At 40.7% G+C, this 25457-nt stretch overlaps 2 protein-coding genes across 3 annotated transcripts in view; one reads left to right on the top strand and one right to left on the bottom strand.

The window, feature by feature from the left end:
• Nucleotides 1-908: 908 nt before the first annotated feature.
• On the top strand, nt 909-15729 carry wdsub1 (WD repeat, sterile alpha motif and U-box domain containing 1). Of its 2 annotated transcripts, XM_083911256.1 has the most exons (13): nt 909-922; nt 2197-2608; nt 2959-3146; nt 3960-4046; nt 5463-5556; nt 6361-6394; nt 6520-6560; nt 9041-9147; nt 9309-9326; nt 10096-10122; nt 10516-10695; nt 12200-12334; nt 13181-15729. In XM_083911256.1, exons 2-13 carry the CDS (start codon nt 2211-2213, stop codon nt 13330-13332), a joined length of 1461 nt encoding a protein of 486 aa, XP_083767382.1. In that variant the 5' UTR covers nt 909-922; nt 2197-2210; the 3' UTR covers nt 13333-15729. The 2 variants fall into 2 exon arrangements, with proteins under 2 accessions (XP_083767382.1, XP_083767383.1); XM_083911257.1 differs by lacking the exon at nt 9309-9326.
• A 170-nt stretch (nt 15730-15899) lies between these two features.
• Nucleotides 15900-25457, bottom strand: part of LOC310945150 (protein TANC1-like) — a gene marked incomplete at both ends in the record, with an annotated part of 34750 nt that continues 25192 nt past the window's right edge. Inside the window, 16 exons of the mRNA XM_083911163.1 lie at nt 15900-17271; nt 17441-17541; nt 18521-18667; nt 18799-18890; nt 18975-19004; nt 19411-19543; nt 20190-20365; nt 20452-20575; nt 20670-20803; nt 22122-22203; nt 22395-22604; nt 22890-23126; nt 23214-23336; nt 23736-23844; nt 23961-24064; nt 24228-24428. Of these exons, the coding sequence (XP_083767289.1) occupies nt 15900-17271; nt 17441-17541; nt 18521-18667; nt 18799-18890; nt 18975-19004; nt 19411-19543; nt 20190-20365; nt 20452-20575; nt 20670-20803; nt 22122-22203; nt 22395-22604; nt 22890-23126; nt 23214-23336; nt 23736-23844; nt 23961-24064; nt 24228-24428 (3375 nt within the window). The remainder of the gene's footprint in view (nt 17272-17440; nt 17542-18520; nt 18668-18798; nt 18891-18974; nt 19005-19410; nt 19544-20189; nt 20366-20451; nt 20576-20669; nt 20804-22121; nt 22204-22394; nt 22605-22889; nt 23127-23213; nt 23337-23735; nt 23845-23960; nt 24065-24227; nt 24429-25457) is intronic.

Genomic DNA, 25457 nt, shown 5'->3' with positions numbered 1-25457 from the left:
TATGTTAGAGATTTACAATTTTTAAGTAGATTAATTTAAAGTAATTGAAAAAGAATTATCAGCAGCTCACAAAAATGTTTAAAATATGGTTGATAAGACAAGAGAATTTTAAATCTGACAACCATATTTTATAAAAGTGCAAGCAAAAGTAAAGCACAGATGAAGTTTGCGTTATCAGTCTAAATGCCGCCGGTAACAACAAAAATGCATAAAAGAACAAAGTATTTAGATAAAAGTAAAACCATAGACTGTATAATAATATTATGCAGTTTACGAGTAAAACAGTAGTACCGCAATGTGATGGTGCAAGTTCGATTCAATTTTATTTACAGTGCCAAATCATAACAAAAGTCATCTCAGGACACTTTACAGAGTAGGTATAGACCACACTCTCTGACTTATTTATGATTTACATAGACCCAACAATTCCCCCGTAGAGTACGGTGGCAACGAAAACCTAGTTACAAGTAAGTCACGCATGCATTTCAAAATATACTTAAAATCCCATAAGTAAAATTACACATCATGTGGTGGGCCCGTCTCTAATTACGGAATATTGTATATTACTGATTTATAATTTGTGCAAATTGCTCCATTACTGCAGCTGGTAAAGGTCTAAAATATAAGCTTGTGAACCCACCCTTTCCTCACCCTTTACTAATAATACATTATATTTTATGTGTTGATCATATTTTGAATTAACAATCTGAAAGCAAATTGGAAGAGGAGTAAAGGTAGTATACAATAGAAGAAAAAGTAAAGGGCCTTAAAGTACAAGAAGTGTCCTTGTTTGTGTCCATTATTTCAAATAATAAACACAACGTACATTTCCCTAACGGCTGACGTAAGGCATATGACGTCACGGTCAGCTGTTCGATGAGGAAGTAAACATTCAGCTGAACCGACAGCACGACGGAGAAAGGTACTGTGACTCTGCTGCTGTTAGACGTAACTAACATTACTGTTGTATTTAATGTGGTTTACAGTCTGAGTTGGCTGTTTAATGTTACAGTTTGTGTTCCGCTGTTGAATAATAATTGACTTTATAACATGAGGTAATTCGAGGGGACAGTTACTTCTCGTTAGCTGGAGCCTTAGCAACAGTTTCCACAGCTACAGCCTCCCGAGGCTCCGCTGTTGTTTGTTTATCGGTGTTTTTCTCGGTTTAGTAAGGTGACAGCACAACATATGTTTAGCTTACGGATAAAAAAAAACAAGGAGAGCTGTTTGTTTTTGCCTTGTTTCCTGGTATTCTGTTGAAAGTGCTGTTAGACATAATAATAATATTAATAATAATAAAAAAAATACATTTTATAAAATAAAAATGACACGGCAAAAGAACATTTTAAGGTAATTGTATGAATATTTCTATTGTCTGCTACTTTATACTTCTACTCAGTTCAATTCAATATTCGACTTTTTACATCACTACTTTTATAAAATATAATAGAAATAGAATAAGTTTATCTACTTTTTGGCAGAAATGTCTTTGGTTTGCACGTGCAAAATATGCTATCAAATGGCCTACATTTAAAACACATATGACATCTGGACAGGAAACATTTTAAAACATTTTCATTGAAAAATTCAATAAGGAAAATATAATAGCAGCCTTTAAAGGAGCACCGTGTATTCGACAGTGAGGACTGAACCAAAACACCTGAACTAAACCAACAGCTGTTACTAGTTTCTCTGCATATTCAGATTAATAATACAAAAATATAATTAACGAAATAAAATATGATTTATTATTATAGCTTAGAATATAAATGATATACAGCAGTGTATAAAATAGTTCAAACAAGCCCCACCTGCAACGTTAAAGTGAACTACACATAATGTGTCAATATTATAATTAAAATGGTCCATTCTGCATATTAAATACTAAATACTATTCATTTTTTTATTAATATCATACACAGCAATACAGTTACAGCTATCTAGTCACTTCAATTCTATGTTTGCAAAACTGGTTATTACATTTTAAAATATCTGTTTGCAGTGCACTTTAGCAGCAAAAATAAATAAATAACACTTCCATGTAAAGTACACTTTGTTGTCAAGCCCGATGCCTTCACTCACATGGCAACGTATACGGTTCATTCATTCAACTCAGCCCAGGTATCGGTATCGGAAAAAACAGGATTGGTGCATCTCTAACTTCTACTTTTCTCATTCCCTGTATGTGAACTTCAGGACCGGCTCTCCAAATGACATCTCTGATTTGCACTTTACAAGACCATCGAGACGATGTCAACTGGTGTGCCTTCTCTGGCGACCTGTTTGCCACGTGTTCTGGAGACAAAACTCTCAGGATATACAGCACCCGTGACTTCTCGGAGCTGCCCTTCTCACCGCTGTCAGGACATGGATACGGCGTCCACTGCTGCTGCTTCAGCACCTGCGGACAGTTCCTTGCCTCGTGTTCGACTGATGCAACCACGCTGGTTTGGTCTACGGCCACGGGGGACATCGAAGCCGTCCTCGAGCACCCTGGTCGTAGTCCTGTGAGGATCTGTGCGCTCTCTCCTGACTCAAATCACCTGGTTTCTGGTGCCTCTGACGGCACTTTGGCTCTGTGGGATTTCCCCTCCAAACAGCTGCGCAGGTACACTTGATATCTTACATTCTTACAGAAAATGAATGTGCAAAAAAATCTGATAAACAATTACAAAGTCATAGGTTTGGTATAGATTAACTGATAATGAAGATAATTTGGTAATTGCAGGCCCAGTATTTAAACGGGTACATCTCAGTACAAGTCGCTTTCATAACCTGACAAAATGAGCTGTAACCTCAGTGCAAACAGCTCTCCTCACACCACTGTTGGCAGTTACATGACATAATATTTGTACTTTGCTGACAGCATCCAGCTCTATGTGTTATATTTACTTGAACAATGGTCATAGAATATGTGCTCGCTGGCTGATGCTGCTGCTTTTGGTTGTGTTTGTGAAGGACTGGAGCAGTGAATGACACAACAATGGTAGCCTGTTCCTTCAGCCCCTGCAGTCAACTGTTCATGACTGGCTCCACCTACGGAGACCTGCGTCTGTGGGACCTGGACATGAACCAGCTCCTTGCGGAGAAAAATGCTCACGACCTGGGGGTCACCTGCTGCACCTTCGCTCCCAGCATCCACAGTGGTGAGAGCCACTGCTGCATGTGTGTCAGTACTTCTACTCTGTGGCACACGGCTCAGTCAGTAGAGTCTGGCAGCGTTTGAGACCAAAGAAATCATAAGAATTATATTATGGTCGGTGCTAATTTTTCACACATTTTGTAACATAATCAATTTTCCAAGCATCCCTCTAATCTGATAATTAAAAAAGTTTGACAGAGATGTGAATAGAGGCAGGATATAATGAAACAAATATGAAAGCAACAGCAACAGTCTCAGTGACGTCTGAACACAATGCCTACAGCGCTATGACACAGACCTGGATTAAAATGGGTAAAGTAACTTTTTTATATGAAATTTTGACCTGTCATTTACTTAAAATCAAATTCATATGAGTAACTTTAAATAAATATGACAATATAACTATGATTTAGAAAAATAGCTGTAACTGTATATAAAAAAATCAGCCTATAAAACACTGCAATTTCCTTTTTTGCACATTTGTCAACATACTGTGTATACCATCTCCGTTCTGGCTGATAATATCAGTTGGCTTTCACATAAAGAATGCATGTGTCCTGGTTACAGTACGTTCTTAAAACTGATCCCTTTATAGAAGATGAAGATGTTAATAAAGGAGGGGACATTACTTTAAAACTGACCTCCCCAATTCTCTAAGGTTTGTCAAAATCTTGTCAGTCGTGAGCACAGCTGGATGTTCGGCCTTTGTCTCATTTCACTGTGGAGGACAACAACATCTACACTCTGATTGTTGTTTGTGAAAGACTGAGTACACTTTTCTTTTGCGATCATGCGATCATTGTTTTTATCTTTTTAGGTGGTCAAGTTGTGCAGTTTCGTCTGGCGTCCTGCGGGCAAGACAGTCACCTGAAGATCTGGGCCATTAACAGGTTCAGCTCTGGAGGTAGAGTGACATATCTTAATCGAAAAGCTGATTATCTCTTTCAGAATTACAAGCTCCTACGGTTATCAGCTAAGATTGTAAACTTGGGTTACCTATGTCCACTGTTCATGTATTGCAGACTTGTATACTCAGGGTTCCTCAGCAGTATGGAAAAGTATGGAATTTAATTTGAGTAATTTAAATAATAAGTATGGTAAAAGGGGTTGTTTCTGGACTATTATCTCACTTTCTAAAATAAAATATATAAATATATACAAATCAAAAGAAGATTACTAACGCAACATAGCCGACCTGTAGATGATATGAAACTAATCAAGCTGGCTGTAGAATGGTGTCGGATTACCATGGTTACCGTTCGTTCGCCATGTGTCCATACGTGTCGTCTACATTTTATTTATTATTTTTTTATTTATTTACAAGTATGTTTTTATTCCAAATAAAAACCAATGAAGCAAAGACGTGTTTTCTTTTGTAGTGGTTGAGTTTACATCCCTACTGTTTCTGTCTGTAGGGGTCGCAGGTTCACAGTTATTAATTCCACTCTTTTAGCATTTAGCTTGAATAAAATGATGTGTGTTGAACAGATCTCGGTTTGGAGTTATTTCACTTATATGAGCTACAATACAAAGGTAAAAATGTCTATTTATTTGGCAACATAATGGCATACTATAGCCAGAGTTTAACATACGTGTTAAAAGTTGGATTTTAAAACCATTTTATTTACAAAAGCATCTAACGATTGCTATTCAGATTCTCCTGTGCGTACTCCTCAGATGGCCAGCTGCTTGTGTCTGGGTAGGGGCTTCGCGAATATTAAGGACATGTTTTGGTGACTTTGCTATTCAGATTAATATTGACTGAAAAATTGAAAAATCCTCAGAGATGTCTGGAAAGTTGAGTCTGAAAAAGTCTGTGTGGTGTTATAGTCTGAACATTTAACATAATTTGAGGCACGTAACTGGACTCTGCACATACAGTCGTTGTCTAGACTTGAGACAAAAGTCTGAGGCTTAATATTGATGTGTGCAGTTTCTGTATCAACAAACTTCAGTCTACAGCTCTCAGAGGCACAGCACTTAATTTGTGTTACTGGGTTGTAATACACCAGCATCAGTATATCAGGACACGTCACTGTTGCTGCCAAATGATTTTAAAGAAATCTATAGTAGCTGCCAGTCTAAGCTTTTTTTCCAATGTTATGAGTCCATGCTATTAAGTGCTTATATATGTGCACATATTTAGAATATTCTATATTTTCTGCATTGAACAGCTAACAGATCACATTAAAGTGCAGCAGAATCCAGTCTTCATAAAAAAAGGTCCTTTCTGTGATATGGATTTCTGGTCAGTTTGACTGAGGGGATATTTGACTCATTAGTGTGTTTAACTACGGTTATTTCTCTCTCTCTCTTGTAGGCTATAAGATGCAGCTCCTGCACACATTAACTGGCCAGTCGGCTCCGGTCCTCTCCTGTGCGTACTCCTCAGATGGCCAGCTGCTTGTGTCTGGGTAGGGGCTTCACGAACATTAAGGACATGTTTTGGTGACTTTGCATGTTTAGCTTTGGATTGATTTTAACCAACATTTTCTGTTAGTGCCGGTGCAGCAGGAAAATCAACATACAGAGGCTAAAATTTGCTGGAAATAGAGAACACATCGTTTAATCGTCTTTTTTTTTTAAGTTAAAGTTATGTTAATATTTCATGGTAATGTTATTTTGAAGAGTGAGTTTGTGATGTGGCCGGACAAATGCAACACTCCCTGAGCGGCCATCAATCAAAGTCCTGGCAGCTGCAATTTTGCAAAATGTTTCTGTTTGCACCAGTTTTTCTGCCCCCAACTGCATTTTCACACAACACAACTTTGACAGAAAAAATGTGATGTAAAACTTTGAGAAACACCTTTGAGAAATACAATTGTGTTTAATGGACTAAAAGATACAAAAACCACCTGCATGTTCCTCTAACAGATCTCTGAATCCTGTTTTCCTCAAGAAGATTTACAAGACATTTCTGTAATTACAAGCCATATGATACATGTATATTTTACATCAGTCTCCTGATCTTGAATAGATCAGTATCCATGTCCTGATCTATTTAAAATCAAGCGATTGATGTAAAATATTGATTGTTTGTTTGGACTTTTAAGTAGGCCATCACAACAGTGCAGTACTTCAGTGAAACCACTAGAGGGAGACATGTATCGCGTTATCCCTCAATGAGTGAACATGGATCTGGACATTCTGCACCAAATAGCCTGTTATTTAAAATATTGCTCACATAATTACAATTCTATCTTTATTTTTCCCTTCAGCTCCGTTGACAAAACTGTCACAGTCTATGATGCGGTAAGTACCTCTCATTCTTAATTGATTTACTTGCTACTAATACATTTTCCCATAGAGTTATTAACTGTAACATTCATAACACAAAGTTCCTATTTTGTTTTATACTAAACTTTGTTTGTTTGCAGAAAAATGCAGTTTTGCTTTACACACTGAACCAGCATAAGAGGTGAATATACAAAATATATTATATTTATGTGGTTAAGTTTTGTTGACTGGATTTTCTCATTGAATGTAAGCATTAATAGAGTTGCAATGATTACTATTTTGATAAACAATTAATTGATGAAGTCATTTTTAATGCAGAGAAGTCTGAAAAGGCTATTTTCAGGCTTTCAGGTATCAAGATTTCCTGCTTTCCTCTGTTTTATATCAAATTGAACTGAATATCTTTGGGTTTTCAGAATCTGAGATTGACATTTTTCTCTATTTTCTGACACTATAGGCCAAACTATTAATCGATTAATCTAGAATATAATCGGCAGACTCATCAATAATGAAAATAATCGTTAGTTTAAACTTAAGTTAGTTTTGTCTCGAGGTAAATATGTTTCTCTCTATCTCTCATCTCTCTCAATATATTTTATATAGTGTGTATTCATTTATGAACTTCTACATGTTTGTATCTTGATAAAATTCTGTAGTTTTATGTCTAAAAGAACAGAAAGTTAAATTTGAATTGAACTCCACCACTAACACACTTGTTGTTGTGCAGAATTTCTTTCACACAGTTTCTCTGGCAACTGGTGGTAACTCCTCTGTTTACAAACATACACAAGCTCAGACTGTCTTTAATAAACATCATTCTGGGGAAAATCTACTGCAAGATGTTTTGCATTGCCAAGACTAAAAAAAACACAGACATCGGTTGTATATTATGCATTTCTGGACCTATTTTGTTTGTGAAATAAAAACAGACTAATAAGATGAGTCATCACATTGAGATCATTCCAGACTAATTTTATAAGGTTTTTTATACCACAAATTGTATAGTTATATGAAACATGAGCAGTAAATGTCAGATACCATACACTAATTTACAATTTACAAGACCTCACTTGTAGGGAAGGCAGAGACATGAAAGACAGCACCTTCAATAGATTATGACTCAGTGTGGTCACAAAACATGCATTTATCATTCTCAGAAAAAGCTAGCTATCACTGCGTCTCTCCCCCAACCACACACACACACACACACACACACACACACACACACACACACACACACACACACACACACACACACACACACACACACACACACACACACATAAGCCACAGATGAATAATCACACTTACAAGCTATTTAAGTCCATCCAGCCACCTGTGATTGAAAGGCAGAAAGCTCACTTCCTTTCAATGGGGCAAATGAAAGTCGTTTTGGAAAGTCGCTAGCTGAATTTGAAGTAGATGAGGCAAGTTGAGAGAAAGTGGATAAATGGCGAAAAAAAGTAAATCACAACACTTGACAAAATGCCTCCAGGAAACTCATTGCGACTTCAGACAAAGTGACAATATAACAGCGTGAGAGTATCTTGAGTTTAGTGTGTGCCTTTCTCTTAATTCTCTTTAGAGGTTTTTTAAAGATGTTGATTGAAGCCAACTAGCTTTTGCAGATCAACATTTCTGAGCAATCCAGCCTAGGTTTGTTCAGAGATTGTCCTCAATAATGTTGCTTTGACTTTCTTGAATCTTGTCATTTTAATCCTTATTTAGATGTGACGTGGGGAGCCATCAATGAGTTGGCCCTCTGATGGAGAACATTGACATCACTGCCACATATTTAGGTCTGGTTTGAGTCTGGCACCGACCTTACAGCTGCTTCAAAACTCAGGACTAAAGTTTTGGCCTTTTGGCTTCAGTTTCTGAATGCTTTGAACTGACCTGCTGCAGAATCCGGTGCTCACAGAATCACTTGTATCTCTAAAGATAATTCTTGCAACTTACTTTTAAAGGTTGTATGTGCTTTCAAAAAAGTTTTTACATTTCGCCACCTTCAGCTTCCCTTTAGTCCTCTTTCTGTTTTGAATGGGTGTAAGGACTAAGATGTTTGCCTTTGATTGATAACTGATAACTGATAACTGGTTATTATACAGAGAAAGTTGCACCTCATTGTTAAAGGTATTTTTTAAGTGAGGTTGTATATTGTACTTATCCATAGTCAGTGTATGACCTACGGTAAATGGTGGTTTGGAGTTGAAGTCAAGAGTTCGGACACGGAAGGCCCACCTCAAAAAAATCAATTCAAAATCAGTTTAAGTGTACACTTTATTTAGAATATTTTCACAGCTTAACCTTGCCGCTAGACAGCCCTGTTTAAGTTTACGCAGAGGGAACTGAAGCTGTTCTATGCTCTCGTCAAAGCCACCAGACTCCATTGCCAAAACCGTTATTTTACCTCTCAGAACACTTGCTGGTCTACCCCAACCTCGATCGGTTGATTTGTTTTGGCTAAAATACATTTAGCTGCCTCCCCCCGTCCACAGCAGTACCTTTCTTAGCTTCTGTGTCGGCGCTTGTGCCTGCTTCTACAAATTGGGGGGCGTGCCAACTGCCATTAACTGACTTTGTTGAAGAACCTCACACAAAAATGTCAAACTATCCCTTTAAAAGCCCCAACATTCAGTCCATTACTGTCCTCTGCTGCAGGTACGTGACAGCATGTTCCTTCTCTCCAACGGCACCACTAATTGCTACAGGATCTATGGATAAGACTGTAAACATCTGGAAGCTGGAGGATGGATGCAGTGACCGTGGTGGGAAACACACACACACAAACACACACACACACACATATATCATATCCCTCCAATGTAGTTACATCTACTGTATATTTTGATGGTTAATAACATTTGTTTTGTCCTGTGATCTATTTTTGTGTCTCTCTCCTCAACTGAACATTGTGTCCAATTGAAAGGCGGGAAATCGTTGCCGGGTTAGTTTTATTTAAACATTTTTATAGGAAGGGAAAGAGCTTATTTTACAATGTCAAATGTACACACTACACACTAAATCGTGAGCAGAGTGGCTAGTACGGCTGTGTTTTATGACATCATCAGCCTAAAAGAAAAATGTTGTGAATCTGATATTGTTATGACTCAAATAATTGACTATAATAGTGTTAGAGGCAAAATAGAGTATTTGTCATTGTGATGATATAAATGTAATTCATGTTGTTAATACAGGTGTGAGCCTCCCTTTGTGTGCAGCATGCGTAAGAGCAATCAGTTTTTTGACTGCAGGGAAAATGTTGTTTTTGAAAGGCTAAACGCCAACAAATATGGATTGAAGCAGAATATTGTGTTAGATAAAAACATGTGAATTTTTGGAAATGATTACATCTATTTTTTCTTTGTAATACATTTCGACTTTTGGACTTAAAAACGTTCTGGAGTTTGAATGTTTGGATCACACCAGTTGAGAAACAATTCTTCGCAGCCGCCACTGCAATCTAATTCTACAAATAGTATAATATTAATAATATAGTGTTGCCTAATTTAGCTGCAACTGTGCAGAAATACTGGGTTTAAACAGAATGAATAGATGTGTCAATCTTTGAATTTTTTATATTGGTGTATACTGTCTGTTTGTTGTGATGAGATGTCAATGTGTGAAGCTGGTTTTATCTTCTGCTGAAGGACACGTTTGCTAAAAGATTGCATTGAATTGCTCATGATTACTGTTACTTTCTGTGTGTGTTTCAGAGCCATCTGCACTGACATCAAGTGAAGGTAGGAAGGAAGAAAATATGCCTTACTGTATAGTATGTTACACTGGGGTGCCTGTAATCCATAAACACCGCCTATGTGCACAAAAAACTAAAGCAATTTTGTAATTATTGGAAATTGTCATGTGTTTACCATTGGCCCCAAAGTCCAGATCTGTTCTTGCATTTCTGTCTGTGATCTCCTTTTCACCTTTTAGTTTCAGTGCGTGTCAATGAAAATGTCGATGAATCCTTCAGACATTTATTTATATCTTTACACAAACTGCGCTAGCAACAGCCCCCTAATCAATAGTCAGCGGGTCTCCAGGATAGTGTTGCATGGGAAATAGCTGGCAATTTTTCAAAAGGTGCCGCAGCAGACGAGGACTGAGCGTCTCGCTTTGACTCACCCTCTCAGGGACAACCTCAGCGGGCCGATCCAAGCTGCTGGTCAGCGATTGGTCGGAGGGGGATGTGTCAATGTGGCTGGCGGAGGAAGGCCTCCAGGGATTGGTGGACACATTCAGAGCCAACAACATAGATGGAACAGAGCTGCTCAGTCTCACCAAGGAAACACTGGCGTCAGAGCTGCACATAGGTGAGGAAGTCATCACACACTGCTCAGCGGGTGCAAAGCCACTTCTTCAGCCCTTCTTTCTCTCATAGTCCTAATGCTCGCCTTTGTGCAAATTGTAAGAATATAATCAAGTATGGGAATTACACGCCTAGTATGCTGTGAGAATGAATATGGATGTGTGTGGATTAGGATTTTTGTACGTATTTACATGGATAAAAGGCGGCCCATTCAATTAAAGTAAGGGTGAAGGAATGAGTGAATGTTGATGGGGGTTTTAGTCGGCAAGATTACATAATATTAGGTTGCACTGCAAAAGTGCTCAGCTTTGGAGCTTCAGCAGTCCTGACTTTAATCTAACGCACTTCATTAGTTACATAACCCAATCCACAAAACAGTATGTCCCACAAGGTATAAAGTGGATTTTCACCTAATATCATCAGTCTGTCTGAAATGTTTATCTTTTCTTTCTTTTCCTTTTTTTTTGTCTTCATCAGGTATATTACCAGCTTCTTTTCTGCAAAATTTACACCACAAGGCTAAAGTAGGAGTGTTATCTTTATGTCAGTGTACCAGCTAGGCCAGAATTCGTCATGTAGTTGTCAGCAAATGTTTGTTGTATTGCCATGCCGTCATTTCCATCCCACAGTGGCTGTCAATCACTCCTCAGTTTACGCAGCTCCAGTGCTGTGACAGCTTGTGTTCACATTGTTCTGTTTTTAGTAACTTTGCATGAATCCCACCTCCTTAGTAGAACCAACTTGGAGAAGAGAATTGAGTAGCAACATGTTTTATCTGCTGCAATGAACGACAGCGAAACTGGATTTTTTTTTTTTTAAAGGTGGGAGTGAAATCAATAAGTGTGCTTTTTTTCTCAAGAGGCAGCATAACAAAATGAAACCCAGTGTACCGCTAAGATCATCAGGGAGTCTACAAAGAGCTTCATGTTTATCTCGTTTTTAAATGAGATCATTATTTTTTTTAAAAGGCAGTCAGGTCCTGCAACACGTTACTGAAACAACAGTGTTCAAACGAGTGCCTGCTTAGTATTTAACTTTGAATTGGACAGACAGTCAGCAGACATGATCTGCTCCCACCATGTTCTCTCTCACCCACGCTCACGTTTACGATCCAAGAGTGAAAAAGTGTTGAACACAGATTATCAAATGCTCAAAACCTTGGTATTAATATTATTGTATATGTTAGTGTCAGTTCAATTTGTTCCTCTTGAGGCTCTAGTTTCTATTTTAATGAGAACACAAAGTGTTGTTCAGGCTGTGTTCTCTTCTGCCGCATTTCCTTATTCTTGTGTGTGTGTGTGTGTGTGTGTGTGTGTGTGTGTGTGTGTGTGTGTGTGTGTGTGTGTGTGTGTGTGTGTGTGTGTGTGTGTGTGTGTGTGTGTGTGTGTGTGTGTGTGTGTGTGTGTGTGTGTGTGTGTGTGTGTGTGTGTGTGTGTGTGTGTGTGTGTGTGTGTGTGTGTGTGTGTGTGTGTGTGTGTGTGTGTGTGTGTGTGTGTGTGTGTATACAGAGTCAGTGGGTATGCGCAGTAAACTTCTGAGGAAGGTGGAGGAGCTAAAGAGTGATTCAGTGTGTTCAGGTATTCCTGATGAGTACCTGTGCCCAATCACCAGGGAGCTGATGAGAGAACCAGTCATAGCAGCAGGTAAGCGAAAACAGACCGTTTCCACTTAACACAGTTTATATACAGTAACTAACTAACTAGAGTAGTGCCCATTTGGAACAGGCTGATTCCTTGGCTCCTGGTGTTGCTGCTAGTAGCGTTGTCTAATTTCTTGGGCCTGAAAAGATTTTACAGTACTTGAGATATGTGAAGGAAAGTCATAAATTCAGATTGTACACAGAGATATTGATTACATTATTGTTAAATGGTGCTGTACAGCGCCACTTCTTGTTACCAAATTTGCCATGTGCCACCAAATGTGGTTGCAAGAGCATAAAGCGTTCAGGAGATACTACGTGTTTTGTAATATAAGCCCCGCCCACAGCATTTGAGCAAACTTGGAGGGTCAGTTGCAACAGAACTGCATGGAGCATCAAAAATCTGAAAAAAGTCACTTTCTTCGACTTGTTCCAGAGATGTTCTGTACCAAATTCAATGATTGCTCCAAAAGTGTGGGAGTAGGAGAGAAAAAATAATAATTAAAAATGGCGGAAAACCTAATGGGCTTGGCTTATATTGATCGACAGAAGTTACAGACCAAAACTTAGTTTCTTGTTATGGCGCCATTACACTAACTACAACACTACACTCACCTGGGTCCCCAGAAATACAAATGTCAAGTGTGAGGCAGATCGGATGGACGGTTCTCGAATTACAGGAATTACAGACACACTCACACACTGACACACAGAGATCCCTCGCTTTATAATTAGATGACAAAACATACTAGTTAGTGAACTCATGAGACTTCAAAGTTTTTTAAGTTTTAAACATATTTGCTTGTATTTGTTGGTGTAATTTGCATAAACTGTGGATATTTCCCAACAGATGGATACTCGTACGAAAGAGAGGCCATCGATAGCTGGATCAACACGAAGAACCGCTCCAGTCCCATGACCAACCTCCCCTTACTGACGACCCTGCTCACCCCTAATCACACCCTGAAGATGGCTATCGGCCGCTGGAAGACCAGCCACTAGCATCTGAGACACCTCTGGCCTACAGAGCTCCAAATATTCCCCATAAATAGACAAAGCAGCATTTCAGGTACAGGTACATCTGATTTTGTCCCATTTGAGGCATTGGCAGTGTGAGAATTTGATTTGTAAAGTTGCAATTTTTGACCACTGGGGAGCAAAGTGGTAGCAACAAGAGTACTTTCAGCTTATTCCATTATAATGGCCCCCCCCCAAAAAAAGTATACAGTGATACAGAGCAATATGAGACTCACAGGGGAGTGCTCCTTTTAGCAATAGTACTACAATAACAAAGTTTTATAGCGAGTTTAGGTTCATTTTCGCTGTCTGGCTCACAAACTTTACTACTACACTACCTGTTCAGCACCAAACAGCAGGCAATCACAGTTATTGACTAGCTGGTGAACACAGAGGAGCATTTAGCTGCTAAAGAGAGTAAATATTGGACTGACACTCACCAGATAGCCACAAATGCACCTCCAAATAAATTATGATGTTCCTCTGTATCTGCTGGATATGTAAATAAGAAACTGTTTCCCAAGTTCATCATATCAACTTAATAGGTTATATATCAATATATTGTGTTCAGATTGTTTCTGCTGCCCCCAAGTGGCCAATAAAAACAGTTATTGCAAGTTTAATAATCACAAGCCTCTCGCCGAAAAATTATGTTGGTCTCTTTGCCTCGCTCCATCTTAAGACTTTTTTCACCGGTCTCGTTCACTTTAGCTTTAGGTATCTTTAATTTAATTAAATTAAATGTTGTTTATAGTGGCAAATCATAACAAAACTTATCTTAAGGCACTTTATATATAGAGTAGGTCAAGACCAAACTCTGTGACTTATTATTTATGATTTACAGAGACCTAACAATTCCTCCATGAGCAAACAGCAACAGTCTTAACACATCTGTTTGTGTTGGCTGATAATAGCCAGTTTTCTGGTTTGTTAACCAGAATGAAAAAGCGACTTCTTCATAAGTGCTGTACAGAAATCAAATAAGGATAAAAAAATAATACAAAATGTCAACAACATTGCAGGCTCCTTTTTTTATTTTTCATAAAGTGTACATTAATTAAGGGTTGATTAGCCTTATCTTCCTCAGCTAACTATTTATTGTTATGTATTGTCTTTAAAATGACTTGCATGTATAATATACAGTACATATCAATAAAGGTCCCTTAAACAAAGCTAAACAACAAATACAAATTAAAAATTTGACTGGGGGGCCTTTAGTGTCATTTTATATTAATTTTACTTTTTATTGACCGAGTAACCACAAAACAATGAGATGTAAGTGTCTGAACGCTAAATTGAGTCACAGACTCAGGTGTTGATTTTCAGTTGGATCAGCAACACTAACAGCCCCTTCAGTGGAGTTTTAATTAAAAATATTGATGTTGGTTATCTAACTGCAAACAATATTTACACTTTCTGCAGGTAAGCATTACATAGATGCATTTACTTCCCTGTGCACGCAAATATTCAGCTTTTAATGACATTAACGAAGACATTCTTCGCAATATTCAGAAATGTCAATGTTCACATTTTTATACAAGTACTTTATTTTGAAGGCTCTGTTAAATATTAGGTTGTACTGTGGAACCATGCATCTGTCTGTACACACTCTGAAACTTATAGGCAGCATTTTATGGATTATGTGAAAGAAGTAGATGTAGAAATGTAGTCCTTCATTAATATTTTATTATACCACAATAATAACGTGGTACATTCTGTAATCCATAGTATGACTCTGAAAGGGTATATAACAACTATGGACATACAGCAATGTACAAAGTCGCTTAAGATGTTCTTTCCTCGTGTAATTACTCTCTCTCTCTCACTCTCTCTCTCTCTCTCTCTCTCACTCTCACTCTCTCTCACTGTCCAAATAAACCAATAAACACTTCATATGAATATGTTCTCTGCTATGCAAAAATAAATAACATATACTGTGAATATTGAAGCACTCAATTCAATATTAGATTATGACAAGAAGTTTCCAATCTACAGCTCCTTTTTTATCAAATGTACCAAGAAAAAGAGTCTCAAGCACACAAAGTAATTTCCTTTGAAGCCTGTAATGCTGACAGATTACCACTTACAGGGAAATATATAATCTGCAAATATAGTGTACACCGTACAAATATAAATGTTTTTTAAAAGACACTTGACAATAGAAATGGTCATATCAGGCAACTAATAGCATGAGGTTTTTTTTTTCATATTCGTGCACAAAGCTTTCTTTGACTTCTATATTTGTTATAATAAATTAAAAGTTGAGACAATATACTACTTGTTTTTTTTTTTTTAAATCCCTACTTAAGGTATGTCTGGTTTTCTTGAATACACTGGTGTAGCTGTAGACACGTAAGCAAAAGCATGGTAGCCTGAGTTGAACACTGGTTCTAGATTGTAAATGCAGTACAGCAGCATAACTCTACATAACAGGCTCAGGGAAGGGAGCGGTTCTCAAAGTGGTCTCCCTTGCTACCTTATGTGAGACACAGTTTGTTGAAAACAGCCTGTATCTGTGCGTTGATAGTATATTCAGAAAATCTGAAGTATATTCACACGTTGGACTCTATAAATGAGCGCTTGGGTTTGATGGGAACCATATGCAAAGCCGGGTTGTCTCTCGTTAGGCTTGCCTGTCTGTGCCTCCCATCTGGGAAGCGTAGCTGGGAGGACGCGGAGCCTCTGGCCTCCCGCTGGTGGAGCCGCTCTCCAAACTCCCGAGCCTGCTGCTGGCTGTTGGCCTGACTTCCAGAGAGCTGTTCCTGGAATGAAGCACATTTAAACTCATTGTTCAACCCTTGAAACTCCATTACTGACATACTAAAGCTCTCCAGCCCTCCTCCCTGCCCCTGTCGGCTCAGGCCGGAGGTCTGCTGGCCCTGGACTCGCACCGATTTGTCCATTACTCCCATGAAGGGCCGGGGCTTTAGCTCTGGTTTTGACTTGAAGCTACCGCTGCTCTTGATCAGGCATGGGACGTCTGGCATCTGCTGCCTGCCACCGTCTGACAGGTTCCCACTGGAGGCCTGACTGGAGCTGGAGCCCCTTGAGCCTGCTGTTCCTCCTCCACCACCACCTTCCCTCCTGACTTCCATACCAGACCCCAGAGCAAGAGCTAGGCCATCCAGAGCAACAGAGTGGGTGGAGAGTCTGTCAGAGCCTCGAGAAAAGCTGGAGGAGCGGGGCTGGTACATCTGGAGAGGCCCAGGTGGAGAGGAGCTGTTGGGAGACATGGGGTGATAGAGCTCCGTTGGGCTGTGTCCAGAGTGTTCATTGGCTAATCCATGGCCGATGTCAATACCAAGCACCGGCGCAGGCCTCAGGGAGGTGGACATATGTCTTCCTGGCAGGGGACTGGAGGGGCCGCACAGAGAGAGAGGCCTGCCCCCAACTCTGCTCCCTGACTGGAGGGAGTGGCAGTGGTGATGAGTCCTGTTGAGTCCCTGGTTCTGGATCTGCCTGTTGATTACAGGAATAGGCTCGGGCAAGTCCACAAACAGTTGGCTTTGCACATATTCCTCTTGAGGGAAACATTGCGGCTGATCTGCTAAACCAAAGGGCACACCTCCGGGGAGAGTCCTGTTTGGAGCATAGGGGTTCAGAGGCCAAAATTCTGGACTTTTCCCACACTGCAGGCTCGCTTCCTCACCTTCGTCCTTCTCTTCCTCCTTCTCTGTATCGGTGTGCTCTGCGGGGACTTGCCTCTCTAGACTTCCCTGTGAATAGACGTCTGCCTCCTCCTCTGCGGCTTGATGGTGGTGGGTGTGTGGGTCCCTGTTGTAACCCTGTGCCATGTTGTTGCTGGATGCCTTCTGATGATGTTTGCATTCCTCCTCTACCCGTACCAGCAGGCGCCGGATCTCCCGGTTGGACGGGGAGAGTCGTGCTGCTTCGTGGAGGTCTGCCAGCGCTGCAGCAAACTGCCTGAGGAGGACAGAGAAAAATGAACAAAGGAAGTTAAAAAATACTTAATTCACAGTGCCACGGAGACATAGCATCACGGTGAATTGCTGATTCTCGCGAGAATAACTTTCCATTAAGCAAAAATGATACTGCTTTGAAATAATATACTTCATATTTAAGATGGTTGTACCTGCTACTCCTCTTGGCACGTGCTCTGGCATAATATGCTTCATAAGACCTGGGTTTGAATTCCAGGGCTTTAGTTGCGAATTCCTCAGCTATGCCGAAATCCTGTGTTTTCAAATGGAAAAGTGCGTCAATTGAAATATCAGATGCAGCACAGTGACAAACCTACTGCGCTGTGTGTTTAAGTGTTTCTTTTGAAGTAATGCTAAGAGGTCAACGAATTAGTGTTTGTCTTTGCATCTTCATTATATGGATCTGAAGATTAAAGCCTGTTTAATGAAACCGAAGTCACGCCGCAATCATTTTTATCGACCAGGAGCAGAAACGGGAGGGAGAGAAACAGACAGAGCTGCTTGTTTTTCTGCTACTGCTTTACTGCTCTCATCATCACTCTCAGGTGAATATTTAATCACACCAACACATTGTGATTCTGTCCTTGAGAGTGAGGTCAAAATGGCAGCCTTGAATGTGAGATTGTGAACATTGCTGCTGAATGTTTAATGATGGTATCATGTAGTCTCTCTGCTGGCCCTTACTGCCTGCATTCTGATATAATATGTGGTTTTAGCTGGCCCACTCTCACGTCCACTGTAAATAACTCCCTGTTGAGACACAGAAAGAGAGTGCGCTCGGTCTGCCAGGAAGAGTGACCTTATCACATCACATTATCTGCTCCATTATTCACCGGCCACAGTGACCCCAAGGATGGCATTTTTACACAGTCTGTTAGGACGTCTGTCATCACCAGGGTGGGTTCCAAACTTGGCTGTGGGCCACACACATATATCTCTACACTAACAGCACACAGTTACTCATTATGTCACCACCTGCTTCCAGGTCTTAAACGTACACTCTGTTTACCGGGGAGGCTGGAAATTGGATCTGAAAAGCTGAGGTATTTTTTTTTTTTTACAGTGAGCTCTACCACTGCTGACATAATCTATTTATGTTGATACATATAAATTATATATTTTAAGGAAGCATCTACCTTTCCTTGCCAGCTCTCCTGCCATCCCTTCAGCATCTAATAAACCTGCCGGTGTTAAATAGTGCAAGAGCAGTTTGTAGCAGCTGCGAGCCTTACATTGGTTTTCCTGCGGCAGCGCGAAAGGTTTAGATAGAGGGAGACACGCAGGTCTTTGAGCCCTTTCAGCTCCTCTCCTTGCCCCTCACGAGGCAGCTTCCTCAGGGCATACTGATACCGCTGGCCTGCTTCCTTCATACGTCCCTTCTGAGAAACACATAGGATGAGGGAAGACCATTTCTGACAACAAATCCACAAAAACACTGTGTCTGAAGTTTATTCCAATAAAGGGCTGCAAGGTTTGCCACATCCTCACAAACATATCAGCTGTGACATACCTTGTAGAGCATGTTCCCTTCCTCCATCAGCTTCTGCAGCAGGATCAGGAGAATGTCTGGTTTGGAGGAAGCCATAGCCCACGTAGCGTGACCTGATGAAGGGGTACAAATATTTATCTTTCTATCATCTGTCTCGCCTCGTCTCTTTTACCTTGTGCCTTGCATAAATCATGTACCTGATCGATCATGTGGAGCCGTTCTGTAGCCTTTCGGGTTGATAGAAAGAAAGAGATGAAGAGGGAGTTAGATGAGTGGATGTAAAAGTGCAGGTGCTGCAGAATACAGAGTGACAAGATACTAAATGGAAGTAAGCTATAAAGTGATATAAATGCAGAGCTTGCAGGTACAATAATATAGCACATAATACAAATGTATCTTCTAGTCTTCTTTGATTGGTCAAGGTCAGATGGAATTAATGAAAACAATCTGAGTAAGTTTAGCCAGAGGTGTTGATTCAGCTTTGTGCTAATTTTAGAGGCCATACTGCAGTCATAAGAGCTGTTTAACTGTGTCGTAATATTAAAGGCTTTTTGGAACTATAAAATTGTGACTATAAAACTCCTAAAGGTGGGGTTTACTGCAGGGTTGTTATGGTAAGCACAGCGTTTATACCCATCTTGGATCCTTTCTTAAGCACCGAGGCCACCAGAGCAGGGTTCTGGCAGCCGGTTGTCCGGTCTGAACCTCTGGTACTGTTGTTGTCGGTTCTCTCCAGCACCGCTCCATGTTCCACCAAGCAGTGTACCTGGCCGTGCATAGAATAATAACATTTTATTTTTAAATGGAAATTTAAGCAATGAAAATATTGTTGGATATTATAATAATTTGGTTGATTACACACAGTATGCCTCATTACAATAGGTGACATTAGCCCCTTCATATCCTGATGATTTTGGAACATTTTTGATTATGATAGTTTTGATTAATCTCCTGCTGCTTTGATTTTTGGACTGTGATTGCAAATTGACATCCTGATTACTGTCATTAGTAATTATTTAATTTGTCTAAAATAGCTATGTTTTTGTGTGTGTGGACCATTATGTATTGTATTGTTTCGCTATTACATTACTGTCATTTAACTGACCATTTTTATCCAAAGTGACTTACAATAAGTGCATTCAACCATGAAGATACCACCCACAAAGTGCAAGAATCATGACAAAAATGGCTCCACAGTGCTCCATGCTAATCATCAATTATAACATTTTGTAACTTATTGTCAAGTATACACTTCTCCACCAAGGTCTATTTATTGCATCCAGACAGCAGGGAGAAGATAAAATTCATCTCCTTGTTGAGGAATATTTACAAAGAAATGCTAATAAGTATTTCAAATAAAGACAGACCGCGAAAATAAATGTCCATTATTTAGACAACAGCATGAAACCCACTGTATCTGCATCCCCGTTAAGGGCAGCGAGGTCAAGGGGCGTCCGTCCCTGTCTGTCTGGTTGGTTCAGGTCTGCGCCCGCCTCCGCCAGAAGCTGCACCGCACCTCTCTGGCCCTTCAGACTGGCCCAGCTGAGCGCAGTCAGCCCCTCCTGATCAGCGGAGGAAAGAGAGGCACCTGGGACCACAAACAAAGCAGATATCGTTCATATAAAATCAGTAAACATATTAAGATAGTAGTTTGGAAGATGGGGACTGGGGTACCGTTTGAGAGCAGGAGTTCAATAGTGCTTGTGTGGCCCTCGGAGGCCGCCAGCATCAGTGCGGTGCGGCCCTGCTTCTCATTGACGTTGATATCCGCCCCTTGCTTCAGCAGCAACTCCACAACCTGAAGAAGGAAGGAAAAGTATTATGGAGGGAAAGAAAAAACAGAACTGGTTAAATGAAGAACATCCGGTGCCAGTGAGCAGAGTCCTCCTCACCTGCGTGTGTCCATGTTTGGTGGCACTAAGCAGCGGGACCATCCCCCTGCGGTTGGGTATCTCCAGGCCTGCCCCCCGCTCCAGGATGAACGCGCACACCTCCATCCTCCCTCTTCCTGCTGCCGCGCTCAGCACTGACAGGAGGTCGGCATAGAGATGAGACGGCAGTGCAGTGAAGAACATGTAATTGACACATTTAGGAGAGAGGGAGAAGCAGGAGCGAGAGGCAGAGAGAAAAACAAGGGTGGTTATTTCCATAATCTATTTGATTCTGGTGCATTCTCTGTTTTAATACAACTCTACACATCTGACAAGCACTAGAGCTCAAAGACAGCTGCACTCCCTCATTTGCTTTCACTAGGTAACTTGCGCCCTCCTTAACCAGCCACTGTGTTACTTTGACAAACGATGAGGCATTTTTTTTAGTATGTCCTTCAGCTAATTGAGCAGCTGGGGAAAGAGGCAGTGTATTGATGCCACCATCTCACCTCCAGGTACCCTTGATAAATGACCCCTTTGTTTCATGTGACCTCATGCTTCAGTGAACAAATCGATTATATATTACCTCCTTTAAAGAGAAGTTATTGTCATATATGAGACATAGAAAAACAAAAGGACAGTCTAGTTGTCTTTTTTTAAGGTGACTTTGTCCAGCTGCAGAAACTAGTAACAGGGTTAGAGAAGCTGTTGCTTTAAATATGCAAACTGAACCAGTAAAAATGATATTCTTATTGAAGAGAATATTAAAAAGATTAATTGTAATCCCTGAAGAAGTAAAAATCCCTGGCTCAGAAATCAGACTTACATCCTTGACTGATAACTGTATCTGTGTAAATGGACTGTAATCCAATGATGCTAACACTAAACAGAAGCACACAGCCCTAGTACTGTACATGCAGAGGTGAATGTTTCAGAGGCTATTTCATGCTCTCACTTTTTCTGTCTGAGCACCGGAGGGGACTGTGTAATAGAATTATACTCTAATGGTGCTGTAGGCAGAATACAAGCTTTGTCCGACATGCTTTCAGAAAAATGAACCTAACAGAATTCTGCAGGCAGCACTATCACAGAGGTAAAAGTATGACAATTGAATAAAAGCTGCTTTTTAGATGCTACAAATGTTGCTCGACGAGATGTGCTGTGCGATAAATGTGATGCTCCATCTCTGCAAAAAAAACAAAAAAAAAATTAAAATTAAATTATATGATAGCAACCAGAGCATCCTAAAATCCTAATACTGAAATCGAAGTAAGAGAGAGCATCTAGTACTACTCCAGCTGCTCATTGTGCATCCATATGGTAGGTTAGCTGTTTAATATTTATTCATTGCACAGGATGCTAGAATGTGCCTAAAATACAACCATCAAGCCCTTGAGCACGACTTCAGATCCCCACTGATGGACAGAAAGAAGTGAGAAAGCTAAATTTATCTGACTGATAGGAGAAATGCACCGGTTTCCCCCCAGAGAGAATCGTGAGCGTCCATCTGCACTGCCAGCTGTTCATCTTTCAAGTCCAGCAAGCTCTTCACCACCTGCAGGAGAACACAATTTTACAGTCCTTTGTATTTCTGCCTTGCTGTGCAGAAAGAAAAACCAAAGCACTCACAGACCTTGACCACAACAAAACGCATATAATAAATCCTCTGCGAGGACAGGCATCATGCTTTACATAAAAATGACTTCCAGCAGTGTTTTGTGATGAAGACCTCGATCTGATACGTACCTGTGTGTGTCCCACACTAGCTGCAGCTGTAACCGCCTGCTGTGCTGCCTGTGTTTTCCCAGTCACAGTCTCATTGCTGTGGTGCTGCTGTGAGTCAGCGGGGATCTCTGCTCCCCAATCCTGGCCCAGCAAGATGTTGATGATTTCGGCATGGCCCTTCAACCCAGCATGGACCAGCGCACACTGGCTACTCTTATCAGCATGGCCCACCTGGCATAAAGGGATGCACAGAAGGACTTACAATACTGGCCCTGGCTGGTGCCTGTAATACACTGGCCTAGATTGGGCCTGTTTATGTCATCTGTCTCCCAGAATAGATCCTGTAACTGTGAACGTAAAAACCAGGGCTGTTCAGGGTACCACTGGTGTAAAAATACTGAGGGACAGAGTTTTCTGTCACAGCTTGAAATCGGTTTGATCCATGGTAATTATTCTGGTCACGCCCTCCAAACCCACATTTGTCTCTCTCCCTCTTTGCACAGAAGTGACACTGACCTTGGCCCCTTTCTTGCAGAGCAGACTGACAATGTCGACGTGTCCTGCGGCAACGGCCAGACAAAGGGGCGTCATACCGCTGTCAGTGGTCCCATCGACGGGGGCGCCCATTTCAAGCAGCAGAGCAACCATCTCAGCGTGCCCCAGGTGGGCGTGGACGGCCAAAATAGGGGCACGTCCTACCACCTCTGTACACCAGGTCACGCTAGCGCCACCTAGCATCAACAGACGACTTACCTGCAGGATAAAAAAGTATATCTCTATGTTTAAGATGCATTTGGGTGTATGGGAACTTATTTTTAACCTAGAGCAAATGTATGTCACCTTGATGTTAGGTGTATATAGGTTCCTCAGGGAGGCCAGTGCAGCGGACAGACTGTCTGTGCTGCAGTTCACCCACACTGCCTGAAGAACGCTGGAGGACACACCTGTCTTCTTACTCAGACCCTGTGAGTGTGTGAAAGAGACACAGATGGATAGAGAACATAAGCAAAAGATAGAGATTAAGCTGCCTCAGATGAGATCTGTGGTGCAGAATTTGAATTGTGTCCCAGGAGTAAAGCAGCCAACACAGAGTGCGAGCCATGCATGCAAACAGTACAATATTCACTGTACCATAGGTGTTTTATGGATATGAGCAGTGCTAATATGTGTGGCTGATAGGGATAGGGGTTCACTAATTGGCATGTGCCTTAATGTGTTTCTGTGCAATAAAACACAGTAAAGTGCAGCATCTTGTTTACACAAATCCTTTGGGAATTGAGGTGATTCAGAAGGGTTGAGACACAATCAGTTCCGGTCATAAACCTACATAAGTTATACAAAGAGCATCACAGTTCCTGTTACCTTGAATATGTGAGCCTTTAGGATGTGGTGCCCAAGTTCCATAGTCTGCTGCCGGTTCAGCTTGCCCTCTTGTCTGGAGAACATGAAGGCCAGGAGAGCGTGGCCACTCCTGCAGATGTGTGGAGTACTCATTCATCAGAAATGTACCAATAAAAATGAATTCACACACTTTTTCCATGCATCTTCATAATCTTCTACTCTATGACCTTTGACTTTTAGTCTCACCTAGGGTCACAGAGAAAGTCACTGCTCTCTCCATCGGCTCTCCAGACCAGCCACTCTCTGAAGGACGGATGACACAACATGCGTGTGCCATCCCTGCGTCTGACCTACAAACAAAATGAGACCGTCCTCCTTAACTACCTAAGAGTTACCAGATATCAGTGGAAAATTACCTACTTCAGAGCAAAAACAAACACAACATGCAATCCTTTTAAAAGAAAAGCTTAAATCATTATGTACCCTTTCATGCAGTCATATCAAGAGTCTTACCATGAATCCAGCCAGGCTGTCTAATCTCAGCTGGAAGTCCTTCCACTCTAGCTCCCCCCTCACACTGCCTGCATTCAGCGCCCTGAACATTTGTTCATCAGTCAGTGGGTGCAGAGACGCCAGTGCCACATTTAGCACCGGAAGTACCCGTTCAAAGTCCTCTTTATCCGGAAAGCTCACACGACACATCAGCAGGTACACCTAACAGATATTAATAAAGTTAATGACATTGTGTGAGGGCGGACACGGTTGCATGGTATATATCTTACAGTGTCTGGACTAATGACACCATACACTGCAAAATGGAAATAATAGAAGCTAACCGGCATATTGGCTTCCAGTTTTACAGCATGATTGGAGCTGCTATGTCACATCTCGGAGACTCTGGTATTAACAACTTTGTTGCAAATTCACATGCAACATCCTGAAGGTGAATACGTAAATCATTGTAATCATGAAAGAAAAAAAAAAGTACAAGAGCACAGCTAAATATACAAAATACAAGTCCTGTTGAAAACCCTGTGTAAGCATTCCATACATTTCATCATAAGTTAATATTTCAAACTGGTTTAAATAGTTAATTCTACTAAATTATCCATATAATACTTAGCTGTTGTACTTAGCTACCCTTGGCCTACACAGCTTTAGCACACCTTTATGCATGCATTATCCAGTCCATAAATCGTCACATTTCTAGGCGACATTTGTGCGTATAATAACACTTTGTCAGCTGTTGTCCTATTTTACACTGCTGTTTATGTAATATTAAAACGCGCCTGTCATTTTCTTTGGTCACTGTGGACTATTTTTGGCGCTTTGTATAAAGCCTTTGATCCTGTCATTTTTATCTTTTATTGATCTGAATGGTGTGCGAGTACACATTCTCTCGTTTTTGTGAGGAACATGTCTGAACAATGGCTGTCGTCTGTGTACCTTGTGTGGGGATTTTATGGACACTGATTGCTTCAGCCTCAGGCGAGATGCCATTTCACGGCAGACAGCTCACCAGGATGACTGACAAGTGTTAAGTGTTAGACTGTGAACTTGGCCAGATGAAGAGAAGGAGGAGGAGGGTGGGTCCACAGATACATTCAAGGTAAATGTGTTGTTTTTTTGTTCTTTTTTAGCTCTGGAGGATGAAACGCTGTAGTTTAAATAATAAGTTAACTGCTAACTTAATGAAACAACATTCTTTACTTTTAGTTATCTATTTCAACCATTTATTCATTA

This window comes from Echiichthys vipera (assembly GCF_963691815.1).
Source record: "Echiichthys vipera genome assembly, chromosome: 1".
Lineage (NCBI taxonomy): Eukaryota > Metazoa > Chordata > Actinopteri > Perciformes > Trachinidae > Echiichthys > Echiichthys vipera.
Note: the sequence above shows the minus strand (reverse complement) of the source record. Positions and strands in the feature narration are given on the sequence as shown.